This window comes from Leuciscus leuciscus, assembly GCF_965113295.1.
Source record: "Leuciscus leuciscus genome assembly, chromosome: 14".
NCBI classification, from domain to species: Eukaryota; Metazoa; Chordata; class Actinopteri; order Cypriniformes; family Leuciscidae; genus Leuciscus; species Leuciscus leuciscus.
The window spans coordinates 23,855,557-23,878,735 of NC_138738.1; the positions used below are offsets into that span (position 1 = coordinate 23,855,557).

Consider the following 23,179-nt stretch of genomic DNA (forward strand, 5'->3'; position numbering starts at 1 on the left):
CACACACCTCTCCCTCTCTCTCGTTTTTATGTTGAAAGGAATGGCTACTGTTCTCTGCTTTTCAACAAATCATTTGCACACACATTTCTGTCATTTTTCTATCTGAAGCTTTGCCTGCATGCAACATTGACGGTCTCTGTGTTTAGCGCGAAAGCTCACGTGATTGCTGCCGGCTCGGGATAAAATTCGTGCAGGACAGTCGTGCCCAACGCTATCTCACGACCAATTCGTACGAATTCGTACGAATGATAAAAAGTTGGCTAATTCGTACTAATTCGTACGACCTCACTCGTACGAATTTGTACGATTTGTCTAAACCCACGTGATGGGTAGGTTTAGGGGCGGGGTCAGGGGTAGGTCATTCGTATGAATTCATACGAATTGGCCAATTCGTCAAATATGTACGATTTTGCAAAAATCGTACTAATTCGTACGAGTCAGGTCGTATGAATTCGTACGAATAAGCCACTTTGTAGAATTTGTACGTTTTCCCGTGAGATCGGGCTGTCGTGCCGTGTACCAGCTGCTTTGACGCGATTATCAGTTAAACTGACTCGCAACGTGTGCAATATCTCACGACCTCCCGAGTGTCCGAACTCGCACACCGTGTACGCCCGCCCTTACACTCCATGGCTAACCTGGTCCGGGGCAGGTTTTGTTCCAGGTAAGGTGTTGCAAACCGAACTTGGACCAATCGGCTGTGAGCAAAGTGACACGTCTGATGCGATAAAGTCACTCCACCTGTTAAGGGTCACTACATAAATAATTTTTTAAAGACAAAATCGTCTGGCTTTAACCCTTTCATGCATGAATTATGATAACCTCAGTCAGGATTTTTTCCCTGTGTGTTTGTATTGCTCTTAGGACATGAAAAACAAGAATTGATTTTTATTTTATGTTTTTACACATTTTTCAAAGAGATCTTCAGATGTCCACTTGAGTGGACAGCATGCGGTTATGGTTTAAACTGAAGATATACTGTATTAAATATAAGACAATAATCAAACAGATAAAGTATGTGAATTTAACAAACTAATCAATACAATTATATCAAATCATGTGAAAACTATAAAATATATGCAAGTTCATACAAGTTGCACTTCGCGTATCTTTGATATCAGAACATGAGGACGTGATTCCATCAGAATTTTCTACAGCCTGTCAAGGTACAACTGTGAAAACCACTCAGATGCTCCCTCCAGTGCACCAGAGTATTGAGATTTACCCTTATTAGCTGATAATTCTGATTATGTTTAAGATGGACATGCACATTTCTATCATAGCCCTCCTCTGAGAAAACCTAGCGATACGTTTTTTCAATCTCATCTGAAATTATCAGTGTTGGGGGTAACGCATTACAAGTAACATGCATAACACATTCAGATGACTTTTTTGATGTTACAAGTAAAGTAATGTGTTACAAGTAACATACATTACGTAATCAGATTTGTTTTTTATGTTACGAGTAATGTATTGTAACATGCATTACCTAATCAGATTACTTTTTGATCTAACAAGTAATTAACTACAAGTAATGTGCATTACCTAATCAGATTACTTTTTGATGTAACGAGTAAAGAAACGCATTACAAGTAACATGCATTACGTAATCAGATTACTTTTTGATGTTATGAGTAAAGAAATGCATTACAAGTAACATGCATTACATAATCAGATTACTTTTTGATGTTGAGTAAAGAAACGCATTACAAGTAACATGCATTACACAATAAGATTACTTTTCGATGTTATGAGTAAAGAAACGCATTACAATAACGCGCATTACATAATCAGATTACTTTTTGATGTTATGAGTAAGGAAACGCATTACAATAACGTGCATTAAGAAATCAGATTACGTTTTGATCTAACAAGTAAAGTAATGCATTACAAGTGTCATACATTATGTAATCACATGACTTTTTTCGATGCCAATGAAAATTACATTCTAATAATACAAATACATTTATTTACAGTAAAAAAAGTCACTGCAGATTAAGTTTTAAGTTTCAAAAACAATATTCACATTAAAATTATGAATTGTAGCTGAAATATAGCAATTGATGCATGACGTCCACTACAGTGGACATGTGATTAATCAGAGTTTTCTCTCAATCTAAAATCAAAACTTGGAAAATTTTACTGTGATATGACTCATTAGATATTGCTTGATGCTGCAATATTTTTTTTACCTAGAGTCTCCTAGGATAGAAGGAATGGGTGGATATTCTGGATAGGTCTGTCACGATAACAAATTTTGCTGGACGATAAATTGTCCAAGAAATGATTGCGATAAACGATAATATTGTCGTTCGAGGCCATTTTCATCTAATATAATGATAATGGCATAATAATGCAGGTTCACCTTTTCAAAGATCTATAAACTTGTATTTCTTAAGAATATTAAACATTGAAAACGGAAAACATTTTAAATATCCACAAAAAATGAACAAAACAACCAAAAACAATAAAAGCAATGGACTCTCAGTGTCTGTTAACAAAAAAATTCACTTGAATAAATACCAAAAACAATAAATAAAATGGATGTAAACAAAATTGCACTTCAAAAAATATTAAACATTAGGCTCAGACATAAATAGTGATGCATTCCATAACAGGCAAAACTGCAGGTTAGGACTTTTGTAAACAAATAGAAAAAAGCCTCAACAGGCCATATCACACCATTTTGCACTGTCCTCCTGTTACTTTGTCGACTAAACAAACGCCTGAGTGATTGTGTAACTTACTGTCGGGAAGACGGATACGCACTTTATTGCGTATATATGCTACGCACTGAAAACACTTGGTTAGGATTAGGGGTGAGGAGTGCGTGCGTATTACACGCCATAAAGTGCGTATCATATGCACGCAAAAACTATTTTTGGTGTTTAAATGGCACGAGAAATAACATTCGTGGTATAGATACGCATTTTCATGAGATCGGGCTCGCTGTCGCGTTTGGCTTTGAAACCAATTCCATCTTTTTCTTCTTTTTTTTTTCTCCAATTCACAACTAGCGTCTTCTCTCTCTCCCGGCAGTCGCCGCAAGCAGTCCCGCCGGCGCCTCCCCACACAAAGACCATGCAACTTACAAGAGGGTTCACTCCTCCTATACGCTAAGGAACCGAGAGTGGTCATCCAGTCTATTTGGTAGAGAGAGAGAGAGACGAGGAAAACAAACAAGCATGCAAATGGAATTATCGCGGCCGGAAAAAATTATCGAGCTCATTTTTTTTTATCGTGCGATTCAATTGATTTATTGACTATCGCGACAGGCCTAATTCCGGAGCAACTTGGCATGTCTGACTGACCCTTGGCCATCTTGGTGTGGAGGGGGAAAAAATCGAAACACAACGGCTTGCCACTTGGTTGCAATTTATAGGATGATGCACCAGGGTCCAATGAAGAGGCTGAAGTGCAACTTTGCCATAAAAACCCGTGCAAATTCAAGAAAATGCTTTTTTAATAGCTGTCCACTGTATGCGTGAAAGGTTAAGTAATGCTTATTTAGAATAATAATTTTGTATGATTTAGATATTATGTAATTATCATACCCTTAAATCAATCACACATGTACAGTTTTAGTTAATCAATTATCATTTCGCACAGTTTAAATAAATAAATATATAAAGGTAATATAAATACGCTTTAGAATCAATAGATAAAACTATAAAATGACTACATGTGAGCTTAAATCATTACGCACAGTTTAAATAAATTAATATATAAAGGTAATATAAATACGCTTTAGAATCAATAAATAAAGCTATAAAATGAACTACATGTGAGCTATAAAGACTTTATCAAAGAATTTGCTGATTTTCTATCAGAGTTAGTACTGGCTGCAGATAAAGGACTAATTGTTGGTGATTTTAATATACATGTAGATAACGAAAAAGATGCATTGGTATTGGCATTTAAAGACATTCGTAACTCTATTAGAGTTAGACAACACGTGTCAGGACCTACTCATTGTCGTAATCATACTCTAGATCTAATATTATCACACGGAATCAATGTTGATGCCATTGAAATTCTGCAGCAGAGCGATGACATCTCAGATCATTATCTAGTCTCGTGTAAACTTCATTTAGCCAAGGCTGCAAAGTTGACTCCATGTTACAAATATGTTAGACCTATCACTTCTGCCACTAAAGATTGCTTTATTAATAATCTTCCTGATCAGTCTCATCTTCTCAGCGTCCCAGATAGCTTAGAAGAACTCGATCATGTGACAGAAACTTTTAACTCTCTCTTTTCCAGCACTTTAGACACAGTTGCTCCGTTGCGCTTGGTCCAACGGCGTTGTACAACGAGCACACTCGGGCCCTTAATAGAGCAGCCAGAAAAATGGAGCGCAACTGGAAGAAAACAAAACTAGAGGTATTTCGCATTTCATGGAAAGAGAGCTCGATTGCATACAGAGAGGCCTTAAAAGCTGCTAGATCTGCTTATTTTTCAACCCTATTAGAAGAAAATAAACAAAACCCTAGGTATTTATTTGAAACAGTAGCTAAACTAACGAAAAATAAAGCTTCAAGCCTAGAAGTTTCAAGGCAGCACAGCAGTAATGACTTTATGAACTTCTTCACTTATAAGATTGATAATATCAGGGAGAAAATTATAACTATGCAACCGTCTACTACAGTTGCGCATCAGGGAGTGCACTGTAGTCTCCGTAAGGAAAAATTCGAATCATTCATTGCTATAGGAGAGGAAGAATTTCCTAAACTCGTTAAATCAAACAATGTAATTAAATCAACAACATGTATGTTAGACCCTATACCGACTAAGCTACTGAAAGAGATGCTTCCAGAGGTCATAGATCCTCTTCTTAACCCCCTGAGGTCTACGGTATCGCCGGCGATACCAGCTCGCTTTTTTTTTGTCAATGTAAAAGAAACTCATAAATACTCTGTTGACTTTGATTTTCCATAGGAGTTTCATACATCAATCGATTCTGTTAAATGTGTATTATTTTTGTGTATACTCACAATAAAAACAAAGTGTTGTGCTTTTTGCCAAATAAAGAAAAATAAACACGAAGCGAGTTCTGCCTTCTCTCTGCCAGTGAAGTCCATTCTGAAACGCGTCCGAAAATGAACAATAACTGAGCGAATACTCAGTCAAACAGGCATACAGACACACAGGCATGAAGCTTGAATTTTCTTCTTTTAAATGAAGTAATTTATATAAAAAACAAATATTCTAATCTTGTGAAATCTGTATTAAAAGAGAGCGATTCCAGTCGAGCTCATCTCATCTCATTACGTTATAATCGGCCCCGCCCACGGAGAGCGCGCGCTATTCAAACGCAAATGACTGAGACGATCCCATACAAACTGTGAACGCCCCCATATCAGCTCGAGAAAACACATCAAGTTTATTCAGATAAGTGTAGTTGTCTACACTGTCTCGCAGCGCTGTGAGGAATAATAATAATGGAAAACTTACCTCAGAAGTGCTGGTATTTCGAGGAGCAACGGATGGAATAATGTAGTAAGTTTTTTTTTTTTCATTCTCAAGTAAATCGCGTTTCTGTGTGAATGAATGAACGCAGAGATGCGCTGTTTACCACAACTCGCAAAAAGACGGTTTAAATTTGAATTGCGTTTCTGTGTGTGAATAAATGATCTGCTTTTAGCAAACTATTTAGCTATACTGAGTAAAATCGATTGAAATATGTTGAAATAAAATGTATTTGTATAAGCAACGTATTAAACTGCAAATTAACATTTATATTCCTTATAATAAAAACGAAAGACCTATGTTACAGACATATGAAAGACAACATTTCGTTGATTAGTTTTGGATAGATTACACATTTTTACTGTAAAATATCTGCCACCTCAAATAAGCTTTTGTTTGCCAATTTTTGCTAATATGTTAAATATAGTATGTTTTGTCAATGTAGGCTATATTCGAAGTTTGAAATATGTATGATAAAATGTATACTTTAGTTTTTACAAAGAAAGATTACACTTCAATTGTTGTTGTAATTGTAACCTTTTTAATAAAAAAATATATATTTACAAGGTAGATGTAAACAAATTTTAAAAGGTAAATATAAGCATTTTCTTTAAATAATTTTTATTGTGTTTTATTATTGACAAATTTGGGGAGAGGATACATATTCCAAAACTGAAAATACAGTATGAGAATTAACTGCACAATTAATAGACATGTTTTCCTTGGATATTATACAATTTGCAAGCAAAATTTGTGAAAAAAAAAAAAATTGACATGCTTCCAACTGTGAACCAATTTGGTAGAATATATATATATATATATATATATATATATATATACTGTATATATATTGCTCTTGCATTCTTTCTTGTGGCTATAGGTGACACACCTGAATGAATGGCTCATTAGGTATGCGGGCCCCATTGTCTCCTGAGGTGTGAACCACTACATATGCATGATGCTGTTGAATGGTTGACGCCCCTTGCGCATATTGCCTTTACAAACAAAAAGTGTTTTACAAGATTTAAATCAATGTATTGTGTTATGTGAATGATAAGGGCAGGATGATTTTCACATCATTTTGAAGAAAAAATTCTAGGCAAAGACATCAATTAGTCAAAAGTCTTATTGACACGTATTTAGTATGTGTTTTGTGGCCTTATTTCAGAAACTTTAGTTTTTAGTTTTTTCAATAACCATGCATAAACATTATTCTCTCAAAAATACAAACATGTACATGCATGTTGCTCACATATTATGGTAGCCCTGTTTGTGCTAAATAGAGTGTAATTATACCTTTGCCATTAATATGTTTATAAGCAACTGAAAAAAGCACAAATGTCAGGGCATGTCAGAACATCTCAAGGACCCCAAAAACCCCTCAGAGGGTTAATATCATTAATTCATCTTTGTCATTAGGATACGTACCTAAAGCTTTTAAGCTGGCCATGATTAAACCGCTTGTTAAAAAAACACAACTTGATCCTAAAGAATTAGTCAATTACAGGCCGATCTCGAATCTACTTTTTCTGTCAAAGATACTAGAAAAGGCAGTATCTTCACAACTTTGTTCTTTTTTAGAAAGAAATGATATCTGCGAGGATTTTCAATCAGGATTTAGACCGTACCATAGTACTGAGACTGCTCTCATTAGAGTTACAAATGATTTGCTCTAATCATCGATCGTGGTTGTTTCTCTCTATTAGTGTTACTCGATCTTAGTGCTGCATTTGACACTATCTGGAAGAGGTGTTGGTGAGGCCAGCAGGGGGTGCTCACCCTGTGGTCTGTATGGGTCCTAATGCCCCAGTATAGTGACAGGGACACTATACTGCCAAAAGAGCACCGTCCTTCGGATGAGACGTTAAACCAAGGTCCTGACTCTGTGGTCATTAAAAATCCCAGGATGTCCTTCGAAAAAGAGTAGGGGTGTAACCCCGGCATGCTGGCCAAATTTGCCCCTTGGCCTCTGTCTATCATGGCCTCCTAATCATCCTCATATACTGATTGGCTTCATCGCTATGTCTCCTCTCCACCAGTAAGCACATTTTTATCATAGGTACACTTCAACTGTGAGAGACGGTTGTTGTTTTTTTTCTAAAACAAAAATCCAGAAAATCACATTTTAAAATAATTAATTTGCATTTTATTGCATGACATAAGTATTTGATCACCTACCAACCAGTAAGAGTTCCGGCTCTCACAGACCTGTTAGTTTTTCTTTAAGAAGCCCTCCTGTTCTCCACTCATTACCTGTATTAACTGCACCTGTTTGAACTCGTTACCTGTATAAAAGACACCTGTCCACATACTCAATCAAACAGACTCCAACCTCTCCACAATGGCCAAGACCAGAGAGCTGTGTAAGGATATCAGGGATAAAATTGTAGACCTGCACAAGGCTGGGATGGGCTACAGGACAGTAGGCAAGCAGCTTGGTGAGAAGGCAACAACTGTTGGCGCAATTATTAGAAAATGGAAGAAGTTCAAGATGACGGTCAATCTCCCTCGGTCTGGGGCACCATGCAAGATCTCACCTCGTGGGGCATCAATGATCATGAGGAAGGTGAGGGATCAGCCCAGAACTACACGGCAGGACCTGGTCAATGACCTGAAGAGAGCTGGGACCACAGTCTCAAAGAAAACCATTAGTAACACACTACGCCGTCATGGATTAAAATCCTGCAGCGCACGCAAGGTCCCCCTGCTCAAGCCAGCGCATGTCCAGGCCCGTCTGAAGTTTGCCAATGACCATCTGGATGATCCAGAGGAGGAATGGGAGAAGGCCATGTGGTCTGATGAGACAAAAATAGAGCTTTTTGGTCTAAACTCCACTAGCCGTTTTTGGAAGAAGAAGAAGGATGAGTACAACCCCAAGAATACCATCCCAACCGTGAAGCATGGAGGTGAAAACATCATTCTTTTGGGATGCTTTTCTGCAAAGGGGACAGGACGACTGCACCGTATTGAGGGGAGGATGGATGGGGCCATGTATCGCGAGATCTTGGCCAACAACCTCCTTCCCTCAGTAAGAGCGTTGAAGATGGGTCGTGGCTGGGTCTTCCAGCATGACAACGACCCGAAACACACAGCCAGGGCAACTAAGGAGTGGCTCCGTAAGAAGCATCTCAGCCTTGCCAGTCTCCAGACCTGAACCCAATAGAAAATCTTTGGAGGGAGCTGAAAGTCCGTATTGCCCAGCGACAGCTCCGAAACCTGGAGAAGGATCTGGAGAAGGTCTGTATGGAGGAGTGGGCCAAAATCCCTGCTGCAGTGTGTGCAAACCTGGTCAAGAACTACATGAAACGTATGATCTCTGTAATTGCAAACAAAGGTTTCTGTACCAAATATTAAGTTCTGCTTTTCTGATGTATCAAATACTTATGGCATGCAATAAAATGCAAATTAATTACTTAAAAATCATACAATGTGATTTTCTGGATTTTTGTTTTCGATTCCGTCACTCACAATTGAAGAGTACCTATGATAAAAAATGACAGACTTCTACATGCTTTGTAAGTGGGAAAACCTGCAAAATCGGCAGTGTATCAAATACTTGTTCTCCCCACTGTATCTGACCATTATCAGTTTGTAGCAGTAAATGAAGAGATGTCTTATCGATCACAAGTTCAGTATGGCGTACCACAAGGCTCAGCACTAGGACCTTTGCTGTTCACTCTGTACATGCTACCCTTGGGAGATATCATTAGGAAGCATGGCATTAGTTTTCACTGTTATGCTGATGATACGCAGCTCTATATTTCTTCGCACCCTGACGAAACTTACCAGTCCACAAAATTAACGGAATGCATAGCTGATATAAAAAACTGAATGACTAGCAACTTCCTACTACTTAAATCTGAAAAAACAGAGATTATAATTATTGGACAAATAATTTCCTCACGTAATAATCTAGAATACTGTCTAACACTTGATGGCTGCTCTGTCAAACCTTCGTCGTTGGTTAGGAACCTGGGTGTGCTATTTGATATCAATCTTTCATTTGAAAGTCACGTGTCTAGTATCTGTAAAAACTTAAAAATATATCTACATTACGTCATACGCTGTCAATGAAAAATGCAGAACAATTAGTTAATGTGTTCATGACATCAAGGCTAGATTATTGTAATGCTATTATGGGTGGTTGCACTGCACACCATAAACAAACTACAGCTGGTCCAAAATGCAGCAGCTAGAGTTCTTACTAGAACCAGAAGTATGACCATATTAGCCCGGTTCTGTCAACACTGCATTGGCTCCCTATTAAACATTGTATACATTTTTTAATATTGCTGATCACTTACAAAGCATGTTACGATAGCAGTAGCGGATGGAGGCCCAAAGTGACAGAGGAAGCCATTGGTCAAGTTCAAGAGAGCTTTTTTTTTTATTTGCCACACAATGAGACGCTGTACGTGCAATCGCACGACACAAACAGCACTTCCCCAACTCCATGCTAAATTTCTGGAGCCTTTTTATAGGCCTAACTCCTCCCCTGGTCCGGGACATACCATTTGAAAGGTAACTATGTTTCACATAAATCACATATACATATAATAATAACAATAATAAATACAATAACTTATATCTGCAGATACACACATAACACACACATTATGTACACACAAATAATAAAACAAATAACTCCTAAAACATTTCTTTTGTACAGCTATGACGGATGGAACCCCCGGTGACGTCACACACCCGGACGCAAGCGCTACCAAGATGGCGCGAACACCATGTATAACTAGACCGGATTTTTAACTGAACAGGTTTGGCAAATGACTCGTTAAATGTTGTAAGTATATTTGTATCACTCTTAACACTGTACTTAATAAACTATATAAATCAAATAATAATGGTGGGGTGATTTATTTCTGTACATAAGACAACAATCCTATCATGTTATATGCGCTGATGTTACAGCCACTGATTCCCCATATATCTCGCGTAAACCAGGTAATATCAACATACAGGACATAATACACCACAACACACCTTTAAACATACAATAACATCAAATTCTACACAAGTCCGTGTATACATGATTGTCAGTGCCGGCAAACAGACCGTGTTAACATGACGCCGGTGTATGTATGAAATGTGTGTGTGTGTGTGCGCATGTTCAGTCCATGCATAGTCACAGGCTTACCCTGTGACATTTCCTCCCCCTTCCCTAGACACCACTCGTGGTGTCCTGGAGAGGAAATCTGCCGTGCAGTTCTCAGGGCCAGTCCGATACAAAACTTCAAAATCGAATGGCTGCACAGCCAGGAACCACCGTGTTATACGGGCATTTGTGTCCTTCATTCGGCCAAGCCACACCAGTGCCCGATGATCAGTCTCTAACTTAAACTTCCTACCCATGAGGTAATACCTGAAAGAGTCTAAGGCCCATTTGACAGCTAGGCACTCCTTCTCTACGGTTGAATACCGTGTTTCTCGTGGAAGGAGTTTTCTGCTGATAAAAGCAATGGGTCTCAAGTGCCCTTGCTCTCCCTGTAAAAGCACAGCCCCAAGGCCAAATTGTGAAGCGTCAGTCTGAACTGTAAAGGGTTGTTCAAAATCTGGACTTTGCAACACCGACTGTTTGCACAAAGCATCCTTCAAATCCATGAAAGCACGGTCACAATCTGTCGTCCAATTAAGCTTATTAGGTTTGTTCTTTTTTGTCAGCTCAGTAAGGGCTACGGCCCTCGCAGAGAAGTTTGGGATGAAGCGTCTATACCACCCCACCAGGCCAAGGAAGGATCGCACCTGTTTCTTTGTTACAGGCCGCTCAGCCTGTTTAATGGCCTCAACCTTCCCAACCTGAGGGCGTATGATTCCATGCCCCAGCACATGACCAAGGTAGCAGGTCTCCGTCTTAGCTATAGTGCACTTGTCTGAGCGAATGGTAAGTCCAGCATTCTTTATTCGGGTTAACACTTCCTTGAGATGTTCCAGATGACTCTGCCATGTCCTACTATAAATAATGATGTCATCCAAATATGCTGCTGCGAAATTCTCAGTTCCCCGAAGGATCTGATCAATCATCCTCTGAAAGGTCGCAGGTGCCCCATGCAGCCCAAAAGGAAGGACCCGGAATTGATAGTGCCCAAACGGTGTCTTGAATGCTGTAAGTTCTTTGCTATCTGGACTTAAGGGCACTTGCCAATAGCCTTTGCACAGATCAAGAGTTGTAAGATACTTTGCACTACCAAGTTTCTCAATCAAATCGTCCACTCTGGGCATAGGGTAAGGATCAAATTTGCTCACTGAGTTGAGTTTCCTGAAGTCCAAACAGAATCTGATGGACCCATCTTTCTTAGGTACTAGCACGATGGGGTTATTCCACTCACTGAACGATGGTTCTATAACCTTCAGTTTCTGCATCATCTCCAATTCTTGCTTCATGATGGGCAACAGCCTTTCTGGAACTCGGTAAACTGGTTGTCGGATCGGTTTCAAATCCTTCAAGTAGATGTAATGTTGTACTAGGTCTGTTTTCCCAGGTGTGTCCAGGAACAGTTTGTCAGGTATGCATTCTTGAAGTTGATTTCTTTGTTCAGTTGTCAGATGCTGAAGATTTAAAGGGCACTCACTTTGATGAACAGGTAAGTACTGCTCCTCTACTTCGTCCTCCTCCAGCACTGCCCTCACCAAGAGCTCTTTCACGGCTGCCCCTGCTGGTTCTGGCAGTGAAGACGGACTGTGCCACTTCTTCAACATATTGACGTGGAAAGTTTGCAAAGGTTTATTTCTAGATGGCATTTCGATTTCATACGTGACAGGACCAACTTTTTTCCTCACCTGGTAAGGACCTTGCCATTTGGCCAACAGTTTGTTCTCTGATGTCGGTAGCAGCAATAAAACTTGCTCTCCTGATTGAAATGTTCGGGCCCTGGCCTTCTGGTCGTACCATACCTTCTGCTTCACTTGTGCCTGTTGCAAGTTCTCTCGTGCTCGGGTAGATGCCAGTTGTAACTGTTCTCTCATTTTGAGGATGTAAGAAAGGATGTTTTTCTTGGGTAGCTTGCCACTAGCTTCCCAACTGTCTCTCAAGACATCCAATGGACCTCGAACCTGATGAGCAAAAAGTAACTCGAAAGGAGAAAACCCAGTGGATGCTTGGGGAACTTCACGGTAAGCAAACAAAAGGTAAGGCAGCCACTTGTCCCAGTCTTTTCCGGTTTCAGACACAAACTTCTTCAACATGCCTTTTAAGGTCTGATTAAATCTTTCTACCAGACCATCAGTCTGGGGGTGATATGGAGTAGTTCGAACTCTCTTAATGCCCAGTAACTGATAGACCTGCTGCAGGGTGCGACTCATGAAATTGGGACCTTGGTCAGTTAACACTTCTTTAGGGATTCCTACATGCGAGAAAAAGTTTAAAAGTGCGGATGCAATCTGTTTTGAAGTGACCTCTCTCAAGGGGTAGGCCTCTGGGTATCTGGTTGCATAATCACAAATTACCAGAATAAACCGGTTCCCTTTTTGACTTCTCTCTACAGGTCCGACAATGTCAACCCCTATCCTCTCAAAAGGTGTATCAACTGCAGGTATCGGAATAAGAGGTGCCTTTGCAGGTGTTCTGCCAACTGTCAACTGACACTCAGGACAAGTCTTGCAATATTCCTTCACTTCGCTATACATACCGGGCCAATAAAATCGTTTGGAAATTCTCATTAACGTTTTCATGAATCCCATATGACCTGCCCAGGGAATAGAATGGCTGAGTTCTAACACCTTCCTGCGCTGTGCTTTGGGTACCACTAACTGTGTGCCTTCTTCACTCTGTCTGTAAAGAAGACCTTGTTTCACCAGGAACCTCTCGCCATAAAATGAACACACAGTCTCATCTTTGCCAACTTTCTCAAAGCATGCAGACAAGGTGACATCCTCTTTCTGAAGCTGCCCTAGTTCACTGGGTATGGCCAAATCTGACTCACCAATCTCAGGTTCATCCCACTCATACTTTGTCTGTTCTGTGCTATCCATCAAGTCTGCAATCCTTTTTCTGCGTCTGTCCAATCTATCTTCCTCGGACAACCCTTCTTCACCTAAACTTTCCTCTATAAAAAATACCATCTCTTGAAGGGTGCTATCTACAGAATCTTGAGATTGGGACACCTGGGTGAACTTTTGAGCCTGCGCTCGAGTAACTACTCCACACCAAGCTGTCTCCTGCACTAAGTCTGCTAATATGGGCATATCAGTCCCTAGCAACACTGGATATGGCAGATTTGTGGCAACACCTACATTCATCAAAAATAGCTGATTGTTAACCTCCAAATACACCTCAGCGGTATGCAATTCTGACTTGTCTCCATGTACACAACAAACTGTTACAGTCTCCTCAGTCCATGACTCTCTGGCTATATACTGTGACTGTACTAGAGTACGTACACAACCTGTGTCTACCAACGCTGTTAGTGGCTTACCATTCAACAACACTGAAATGATGGGTTCCTTATCTGGCTTAACTACTACCTTAGGACTGGATTGGGGCACATAACACAATCTAGCAGATTTAGGTTTTCTCAAAGGGCAATGTGGACTAGTATGCCCTACCTCTGCACAATTGTAACATACTATATCGTCTTTAGACAAAGTCTGGCGTGTGGCTACCGGTAGTGTGGGCTTCAGGTGAGTGGTTTTCAAAATTTGGGCTTGACTTTGAGAGAACGAACTACCCCCTGACCCCACAGACTTACCTCTTGCTGCCGGAAAGATACCAGAATACCGAAAGGTCCCAGAAGATCCTTTCCTCGCTGCTAGATAGGATTCTACCAGGTTGGCTGCTTCTCCTCCAGTGCTGGGGTTTCTCTCCTTCACCCAAGTCCTCACCTCTGGATACAGCACCTTCATATACTGCTCCAACACCAAGGTCTCCATCACTTCTGTCTTGCTGCTCACCTCCAGCTGGACCCACTTTGAGAACAAGTCCTTTAAGCGGATATACAACTCCGTCGGGGACTCATCAAAGGCTGTGTTCAATGAACGAAATCTCAGTCTATAAGTCTTTTGACTAATCTCATACTTCTTGAGAATTACCTCTTTCACTCTATCATAGTCAGAGGTAAAGGCAGGCGCCATGGCGACAAAAGCACTTCTCGCTTTTCCAGTGAGCAAAGGAATCAGATGAACAGCCCAGTCCTCCTTTGGCCACCTGTACACCTCTGCCAGTCTCTCGAACGTAGTCAGAAAATGTTCAACATCATCACTGTCTTGTAGCTTTGGCAATGGAGGCACATGATCCAGCACTCGTGTAACTGGCTGATCTGAACAGGTAGCTCTATGCCTGGTACGCTCCACATCCATCTGTATCTGCGTAACCTGATGATTGAGGACCTTATATTGCTGCTCCCGTCGAGCTGACTCTTTCTCTTGCCTCTCATCCCTCTCCTTCTGGTACTGCAGGAAGGCCTGAAACATCCCTGCCAGGGCTGTCACAGCTGCATCACCTGTGGTGGTTGGAACCTCAGCAGGTTGGAAACTTTCCTCTGGAACGCCACCCACTGCACCTTCATCTTCCGTTTCCACATCTGTAGTCACCTGACCCCTGGTCTTCGGTGGCATTTTGATTCACTGTCACTTTTACCGCTATTTGTTTCCTTCACTTCTGACACCAACTGTTACGATAGCAGTAGCGGATGGAGGCCCAAAGTGACAGAGGAAGCCATTGGTCAAGTTCAAGAGAGCTTTTTTTTTTATTTGCCACACAATGAGACGCTGTACGTGCAATCGCACGACACAAACAGCACTTCCCCAACTCCATGCTAAATTTCTGGAGCCTTTTTATAGGCCTAACTCCTCCCCTGGTCCGGGACATACCATTTGAAAGGTAACTATGTTTCACATAAATCACATATACATATAATAATAACAATAATAAATACAATAACTTATATCTGCAGATACACACATAACACACACATTATGTACACACAAATAATAAAACAAATAACTCCTAAAACATTTCTTTTGTACAGCTATGACGGATGGAACCCCCGGTGACGTCACACACCCGGACGCACGCGCTACCAAGATGGCGCGAACACCATGTATAACTAGACCGGATTTTTAACTGAACAGGTTTGGCAAATGACTCGTTAAATGTTGTAAGTATATTTGTATCACTCTTAACACTGTACTTAATAAACTATATAAATCAAATAATAATGGTGGGGTGATTTATTTCTGTACATAAGACAACAATCCTATCATGTTATATGCGCTGATGTTACAGCCACTGATTCCCCATATATCTCGCGTAAACCAGGTAATATCAACATACAGGACATAATACACCACAACACACCTTTAAACATACAATAACATCAAATTCTACACAAGTCCGTGTATACATGATTGTCAGTGCCGGCAAACAGACCGTGTTAACATGACGCCGGTGTATGTATGAAATGTGTGTGTGTGTGTGTGTGCGCGTGTTCAGTCCATGCATAGTCACAGGCTTACCCTGTGACAAAGCACTTAATGGTTTAGGTCCACAGTACTTGAGCAAGCTCTTAACGCATTATAGTCCTTCACGTCTATTGCGATCTCAAAATTCTGCCCAGTTGATAATACCTAGAATATCAAAATCGACTGCAGGCGGTAGATCCTTTTCCTATTTAGCACCAAAACTTTGGAACAATCTTCCTAACATTGTCCGGGAAGCAGACACACTCTGTCAGTTCAAATCTAGACTAAAAACACATCTCTTTGACCTAGCATACACATAACACATTATAGACTTTTATAATTCAATGTTAGGCTGCATATTTTAGGTCAGCCGGAACCGGGAACACCCCCCATAAATCCTGATGTACTTGTTACATCATAATAAGGATGGCGTCTACGCTAATATTAGACACTCTGTTTATCCGAGGTTTAACGCAGTCCACCAGATCCAGGCCATATCCAGATCCGATGAAGGACCTGCGCCTGGACATGATGACAACGCAGTCCTGAAGTGTCAACCAGTCCCTCCCTGTTTACTGAAGTCAGCTGGATCCCAGCCGTATCCAGATCAGATGGTGGACCTGCACCTGGACCCATCCATGACACAGAGGAGAACTGGCCCCCAACTGAGCCTGGGTTCTCCCAAGGTTTTCTTCTCCATTCTGTCACCTGATGGAGTTTTGGTTCCTTGCCACTGTTGCCTTGGCTTTTGACTTGCTTAGTTGGTGACATTTAATATTCAACAATATTATTGATCTGCCTTACTTAAGGTGGACGATGACACAATTTTATTCTATAAACAAACTTTGTTGTATTATTTTCATGTTATCACTGTGAAGCTGCTTTGATACAATCTCTATTGTAAAAAGCACTATATAAATAAAGGTGACTTGACTTGACTTAAATGTTCAATTCTCTCTATACCATTATCAACTGTATAAACTAACTTCACAGCTTTTACTTGCACTGATATAGCAAGACTTTTTATTTTAGTTGTCCTCTTTCAGAGACAGCTATTTTCTTCTTGCTGTGCAAATTTGTTTAAATTAGTCATATTTTTCAATCTCGTAATATTCTGCAGAAGAGAGAAGTGAATTGCGCTGCTTCTCTTGCAAAAAAATGAATCGCAGTTTCACTCTTTCTCAGCATGTGATTGGCTGTTCGCTACTGATGTCACACCTAAACTCCTAAACTCAGGATCAAAGCCTGAGTTGACAGAGAAAGTTGATGATCAGCATCATGGTACCAACAAAGCCTGGTTGGATTGGTTTGGTTATGTCAACTCGAAACTAATCCCGTAACCCTGAGTTTGTTGAACTACCATCATGGTACAGGCCCAAGATGTCTTAAAATGCACATGTAGATCAATAGAACCCCCAAGTAGAATGGAGGGTTTTAGAAATACAGAAAGCTTGCTCAGTTTTTTGACCTCTGTATTTCTAAAACCATCCATATGGCCATGCTTGTAAATGTCAACAATGGGCAATTGCTAAGAATTTTACAGTTGGAGGCTTGGAGCAATGTGGATTGAAAATATGTACCTTCATATGTGGGTATGTGAGCACCACAAGATGAGCACAGGCATTGATATCATTGTCCTTAATGAATGACAGATCGACTCCTCCCACTCGCTCCAGCCCACTGAAGTCTGGACTCCTCTGCCAATCCTCTGTGTCCTCCTCCTTCACACTCTCCCTAAGGCGTGCCTGCTCCCTTCACACACACAAATACACATACATTGTAGAGATATTTAAACAAATATTGTGTAAGGAATAATTGACACTGGGCCGTTTAAATCTAAGAAAAATAATGCACACTAGAGGTGGTAATGCAGCCACGAAGCGAAGTGAGCTGTGCTTTATTTCTTTTTAAAACAATTTTTCTAATACCTTAGAACATGGCTATTCGAGCTTAATTCGAGGGCCGGATTATTAAATCGAAAAGTTGAGAAGGGCCGGTGGGTTTAGCTTATTTATTGAAAAATTATTTATTACTTATTGAAACATAACAGTATCAATAAATAAGCTAAAGTAAACCTAAAAAAAAAAGTATTGTATTTACTTGAAAATGTGGTAGCCTGCCCAACAGTATGCAGATTTATAAGACCATAATAAATAACTTATTTACAGCTATGTACAAATATGAATTATACAAGATCACAGCGATTGGAATTACTTTATTTATTATTATTATAGGCTTAAATTAAAATATTCTGACAGTGAGACTTGGTAACCACAGGTGCATGGCTTGGTTTGGCTTGGTAACCATGCATGGCTACTCACTCACTACCACTGTACAAAAAAACAAAAAAAACAAAAAGCCTAAACAGGTAAAAACTATACATACAATTAATTATATATTCCTAGTACCCACCTAATAAATCTAATGCAATATAAATGACTATAACATAGTATTCAATATAAATATTCCACATTTCTGCACAAACCATGGTAAATTACTACAGTACATTCATGGTAAATGTTTATAAGGGTGGTGCTTAGGGATTTAAAGTCTTCTAGCTTCGTGTTGGGAATGTTGCACATGCGCAGTCCTTTCAGTTTCGATTTTCAATCCGATCAAGTGTTTACATGTTCTCTCAATCGGATTACAAAAGGAATAAACCACCCCTTTCAATCCGATCGAAATTTCATTCGGATCGAGCTCAATCGGATCGATTAAGGTGTTTACATGAAGGTTTTTTAGTCCGATTGAGCCGTCAATCCGATTATAAGTGTCCATGTAAACGCAGCTAGTGACAGAGCGGTCCGAATGAACCCGAATAGTTTCAGACCATTATGCAAGCGCGTTTGGCCAGTTCATGGAAAGAAAAGAATCGAATCAAATTAATTCACAAATGACTGGTATCGCTGGTTCAGCCGACAGAAATTCAGGACACACATAACTGCTGAAATATTTGCACGGAAATGTTTCTCAGGTCAGTCGGAGCGCTCATGTTACGCACAGTGCGTGTAACCCATAGACAGTATAAGAAGTGGACAGAGCCATCTCATTGCAACTCAATTGAGACCAGTGAAGCCCTTTTTTTTAGCGATTTTTTAGCACTTCCGTTCCTGACGCGCAGACTCAAACTAAGCTTGATGACTTGAGCAACCTGTCTGACAGATGTAAATCTTCTAGTAGCTGTGCGTGCAAACTGCCAACGTTAATCTTGCAGAGACGGCGAGCTTCAGCAAAGAGTTCTTTGGCGTGAGTGAGCAGGAGTAAGTATTCTGATTAATTATTTTGACAGTATAATATATCTATGGGCTTTAAACGCCTCAGATGTAAAGTTATTCGCTGTCAAAGTGACGCCAAAATGAATGGGAGTCAATGGAATGCTAACGCAAGTGAAGTTCTGCTACAAGATGGCGGCACGCGGCCGGCTTCAACTTCCGGTCGATGGATTACCCGCCTGGTATAACCGTACAGCTGCCGACGCCACTGCCACCGCCACGCGCATTTAAACCAAATTTAGCCGCACTGCCAGGAAAAAAAAGAAAGGAGGGAGGTTGGGGTCCCTTGGGGCGGATGGAGATGATTGGCGGGCCGCCAATTGAATAGCCCTGCCTTAGAACATTCATGAACCAATCAGAATCAATCATTTAACAGCCCTAATAGTATAATGCAGTGGTTCCCAAAGTGGGTGCCGTGACAACTGGCTAGGGGTGCCGCAGAATCTCAGCTTTATTTTCCAATTTAAACAGCCTAAAATAACTATCGTACCATATAATAACCTTTTACAGCCAAGGTTATAATCGTTAACGAAAAAACGAAAACTAGGTGGGAAAAAACGCTATTTAAAAAGCAGCGTATTCGTTCAGCTGCATTTCCTTTCCCTGCTCTCTCTGTCACTCATGCGTCTCTCACATGCGCACGGTACGCGCGCACACACACACACACACACCTCCTCCCCTCCGTGCACACCGCGTCTCCATGAGAACGAGTGTTCGTTCAACGTTGAAAGCAAGTTCGCGAAAGGTTGGTCTCTCTATCTCGTGAACACCTTTACACAATCACACATTAAAAAGTGGTATAAAAATATTTTAAATTCTGAATATAATTTTGTCAGTGTGTTATTGTCGACCCGAGAAGCGATTGCGCCTTCTTTGGAAGGTTAACTAGTCGCAAGTTTGAGGAAAAATGCACTTTTTGGTTGTGGTTGTCGATGTCAAAACACTATATAAGCTGTGATTCAAATATTAAATAATGTTATGTCATTATGTCTTTTTGAATCTTGCCCCTGACAAATAACCCAAATTACACACAAAAAAAAAGACTAAAACTAATAAAAACTCAACGAAAACTAAGCATTTTCAAAAACTAAAAACTAAACTAAACTAGCAAACCCACTTTAAAAACTAATTAAAACTAAACTGAATTTGAAAACAAAAAGTCAAAACGAAATAAAAATAAAAACTAATGAAAAAATGCAAAACCTATAATAGGCTAACCCTGTTTACAGCATATTTTAAAATCATATCAAAACACCAACATATGCAAAAATATTTGGAGTTGTTTATTATTATTTAAAGAGTTAAGTATCTTTAAATCTGTTTTATTCCAATGATTCTCACATACAGTAGCCTTATTGGTTAAAATCAGTCTGTTGACGTGTGTCCAGTTATTAATGGACTGATGATTCATCTGAAGGGGTTGTTTCGCCTCATATTATGTCTGTTGTAATGCATTCATAATAAATTCATGCTGCTGTTTATGCTTCATTGGTTGTTTGCTCATCTGGATATAATTGTATATATGTATGCACATATGTCTGTTTAGTTTAATTGGGTTAGGGTGCCGTGGAAAAAAAAAACACTACAAAGGGGTGCCATGCTTTCAAAAAGTTTGGGAACCACTGGTATAATGAATGTTTAATTTAAAGTTTTTTCTGAGCTTCACAGGCAGGTTAATAATAGACATATAAATACAAAGACTCTTCGATACTTCCAACAAGTCTGTCCACCATATGGCAGGCCTTTAAACAAATGCAAGAAAATGGTGAGTTTTTTTCTAGAAAAAAAGCCCAACAACATTTTTACATTTCTCAACTAATTTTGGTTTATATCCAGGGTGGAGTACAAAAAAAGTTCTGTCTTCAATTAATTAGAATCTTGGTATTTAGATTTAGATAAATTATTCATTGTCATAGAACTGTGAAAACTTGTGCTTGTAAAGCATAGAATTGGTTTATTTTTCTTTGTTGATAATTGTGGAGTCATTCCAAATGTAATATAATTTAACTTACATGAAATGTACTGTACATGCATAACATTTTTCATTGCGGAAATGAATTTTTCTGTCTTTAACCTCATTATTTTAGCTCTTTCTCTTGCTCCTAGTAAAAAGTAGTCAAAACACATCTAACACAACAAGTTGTTAATTTTTTATAACATTAAAGTGCTTCTTTTTTTTTTTTATTAACGAAATGTCAATCTTCATCTTTATAATAGAAGATACAATTCAACAATCTTCAAGACACAGTACAATCTTCATATTTTTAACAGATTGTCACCTTAAAAACAGTCCTTTGTGTGGAGGTGAAAGGGAAAAAGCAATGCTATAGATAGAGACATATGGTTAACATCTTAATTTCATCTTTATTTTATTTTATCTTATATAGTTTATTAGTTTAACAACTAATTAGAGTTGCCCCAGACTAAAGATTTTTCTAGTCGACTAATGGTCATTAAGCAATTAATTAGTCGACTAATCGCACACATTAATTTAATTAGGCTGCTTCAATACTGGGTGCATGGAGGAATACAGCCTATTCCGCGCTCAAGCACATGCATAAAGCTTGCCGCAAAGCACTGGTAAAAGTAGTCTAATGATAATAAATGTGAAAAAAAAAGTAACAAGGAGGCATTTTAATTGTTTATTAATAATTAAACTTAGGGCTGTGCAATATAGCCAAAAAATATATCACGATATGTTTCATATCGTTCGGTATGATAATTATGGACATTTTTTATAATTTTTTTTTTTTTTTTTTTTGACAAGTAGAAAAGTTTGAATTTAAACCCCTGTTTTTTTTGTTTTTTTTATCCACATTATTATGGCAAACAACCAATTATATTAGTTTTAGCAAAACATATCTTCTTTATGTCTTATATTAAGATAAAAGAGTAAGTGTTAAAGGAACTCTTGAACTTCAATAAAATGTTACAAAATGTGTGCTATGTAAAAGTGTAAACGTAGAACAATCAAGGCAAACTTTGAGGTAGATCAAAATCTGTAATAAGTAGGGGTGTAACGGTTCGGTTGGTGTCACGTTACACGTTCGATACAGAAGAAGAAAGAAATAACAGATAAATTTCCTTGATTAAAATTTTTTTTTAAATAAGTGTTAGTTTTCCTACATCTTGAAACTTTTAGTTTTATAAATGGGGGTAATGTTTAAAGGATGAACAAATAATGTTTTGATCATCACATTAAAAATAACATTTAAATATGATAGCCTAATATTTGAGTGATGGTAAAAGATGTGTGACCTACTTGAAAGCATTTTACTATTCCTGCCAAACTTCCATGGATACAGTTAGTGTTACTACATTAAATCCATGGTGAATGTTGCTGATCTATGGACTTAAAGCCTATAACTAGTTAATTCATGCATGTTTCTCCTGGTTTCCACGTCAGCGCTGTTTGATCCATTAATAAGACCTTCTCACTAGATCTCGCAGCGATGTTATTATTTCTGTGGCGAATTCAAATGGTCAAATGCTTTCTTTACTGGATCTCTTAGCGCTGTGTAGTAACAGTGTCGCTTGATCAAGATCGGCTCGCGCTGCACTGACATTGGTCCGACTCCAAACTGATAAACGGTCCGTGAAGCACAAAAAAATGAGTAGCGCAGTTTCGTTCTGCTTTCATTACGTTTGCCATTTGATGTTGGGCAACGTTGTGGTGATCGCGCCATCTTTAACTTCACAGTCCACTTACGGTCGAATGGAACGCACCTTCAGACAACATGATGTGGAGTGTGCAGTTCATGGTTGCATAGCAACGACAGACGCCACAGAGCGCAAGCGCTTTGGAAAAGAAGGACACAGCGGCACAGTCGCGCTTTCCACGCGTTTTTAGACCTTTATGTGAACGTCTAAAAATAAAAATACATCGCCGTTCCCGTGGCGGCAAAATTGGGATGTGTATTTGCTGCCTTTTACCGCTGAGTGGCGCTGTAATCACAGACTTTGAAAAGTGTCAGTTTCTCTTTATGACGTAATCTGCCGCGGCAGTAATCTGAGCTGAGGTCACAGAT

The 23,179-nt window shown here is 39.4% G+C and overlaps 1 protein-coding gene and 1 long non-coding RNA gene across 12 annotated transcripts in view; one reads left to right on the top strand and one right to left on the bottom strand.

Annotated features, from left to right (window-relative positions):
* Window positions 1–23,179, bottom strand: part of LOC309474430 (endonuclease V-like) — a 370,440-nt gene that overhangs the window by 213,864 nt on the left and 133,397 nt on the right. For all 11 annotated transcript variants that reach the window (XR_014197285.1, XR_014197286.1, XR_014197287.1 and 8 more), the window contains exon 2: window positions 17,460–17,631. Coding sequence is in view for 8 of the 11 variants with exons in the window: in XM_082137015.1 (XP_081993141.1) it covers window positions 17,460–17,631 (172 nt within the window). In the remaining 3 variants the exon portion in view is untranslated. The remainder of the gene's footprint in view (window positions 1–17,459; window positions 17,632–23,179) is intronic.
* LOC309474473 overlaps window positions 3,541–23,179 on the top strand; it is an 84,669-nt gene continuing 65,030 nt past the window's right edge. Inside the window, exons 1-3 of the long non-coding RNA XR_014197305.1 lie at window positions 3,541–3,632; window positions 3,732–4,307; window positions 4,369–4,818. This is a non-coding gene — a long non-coding RNA (uncharacterized lncRNA). The remainder of the gene's footprint in view (window positions 3,633–3,731; window positions 4,308–4,368; window positions 4,819–23,179) is intronic.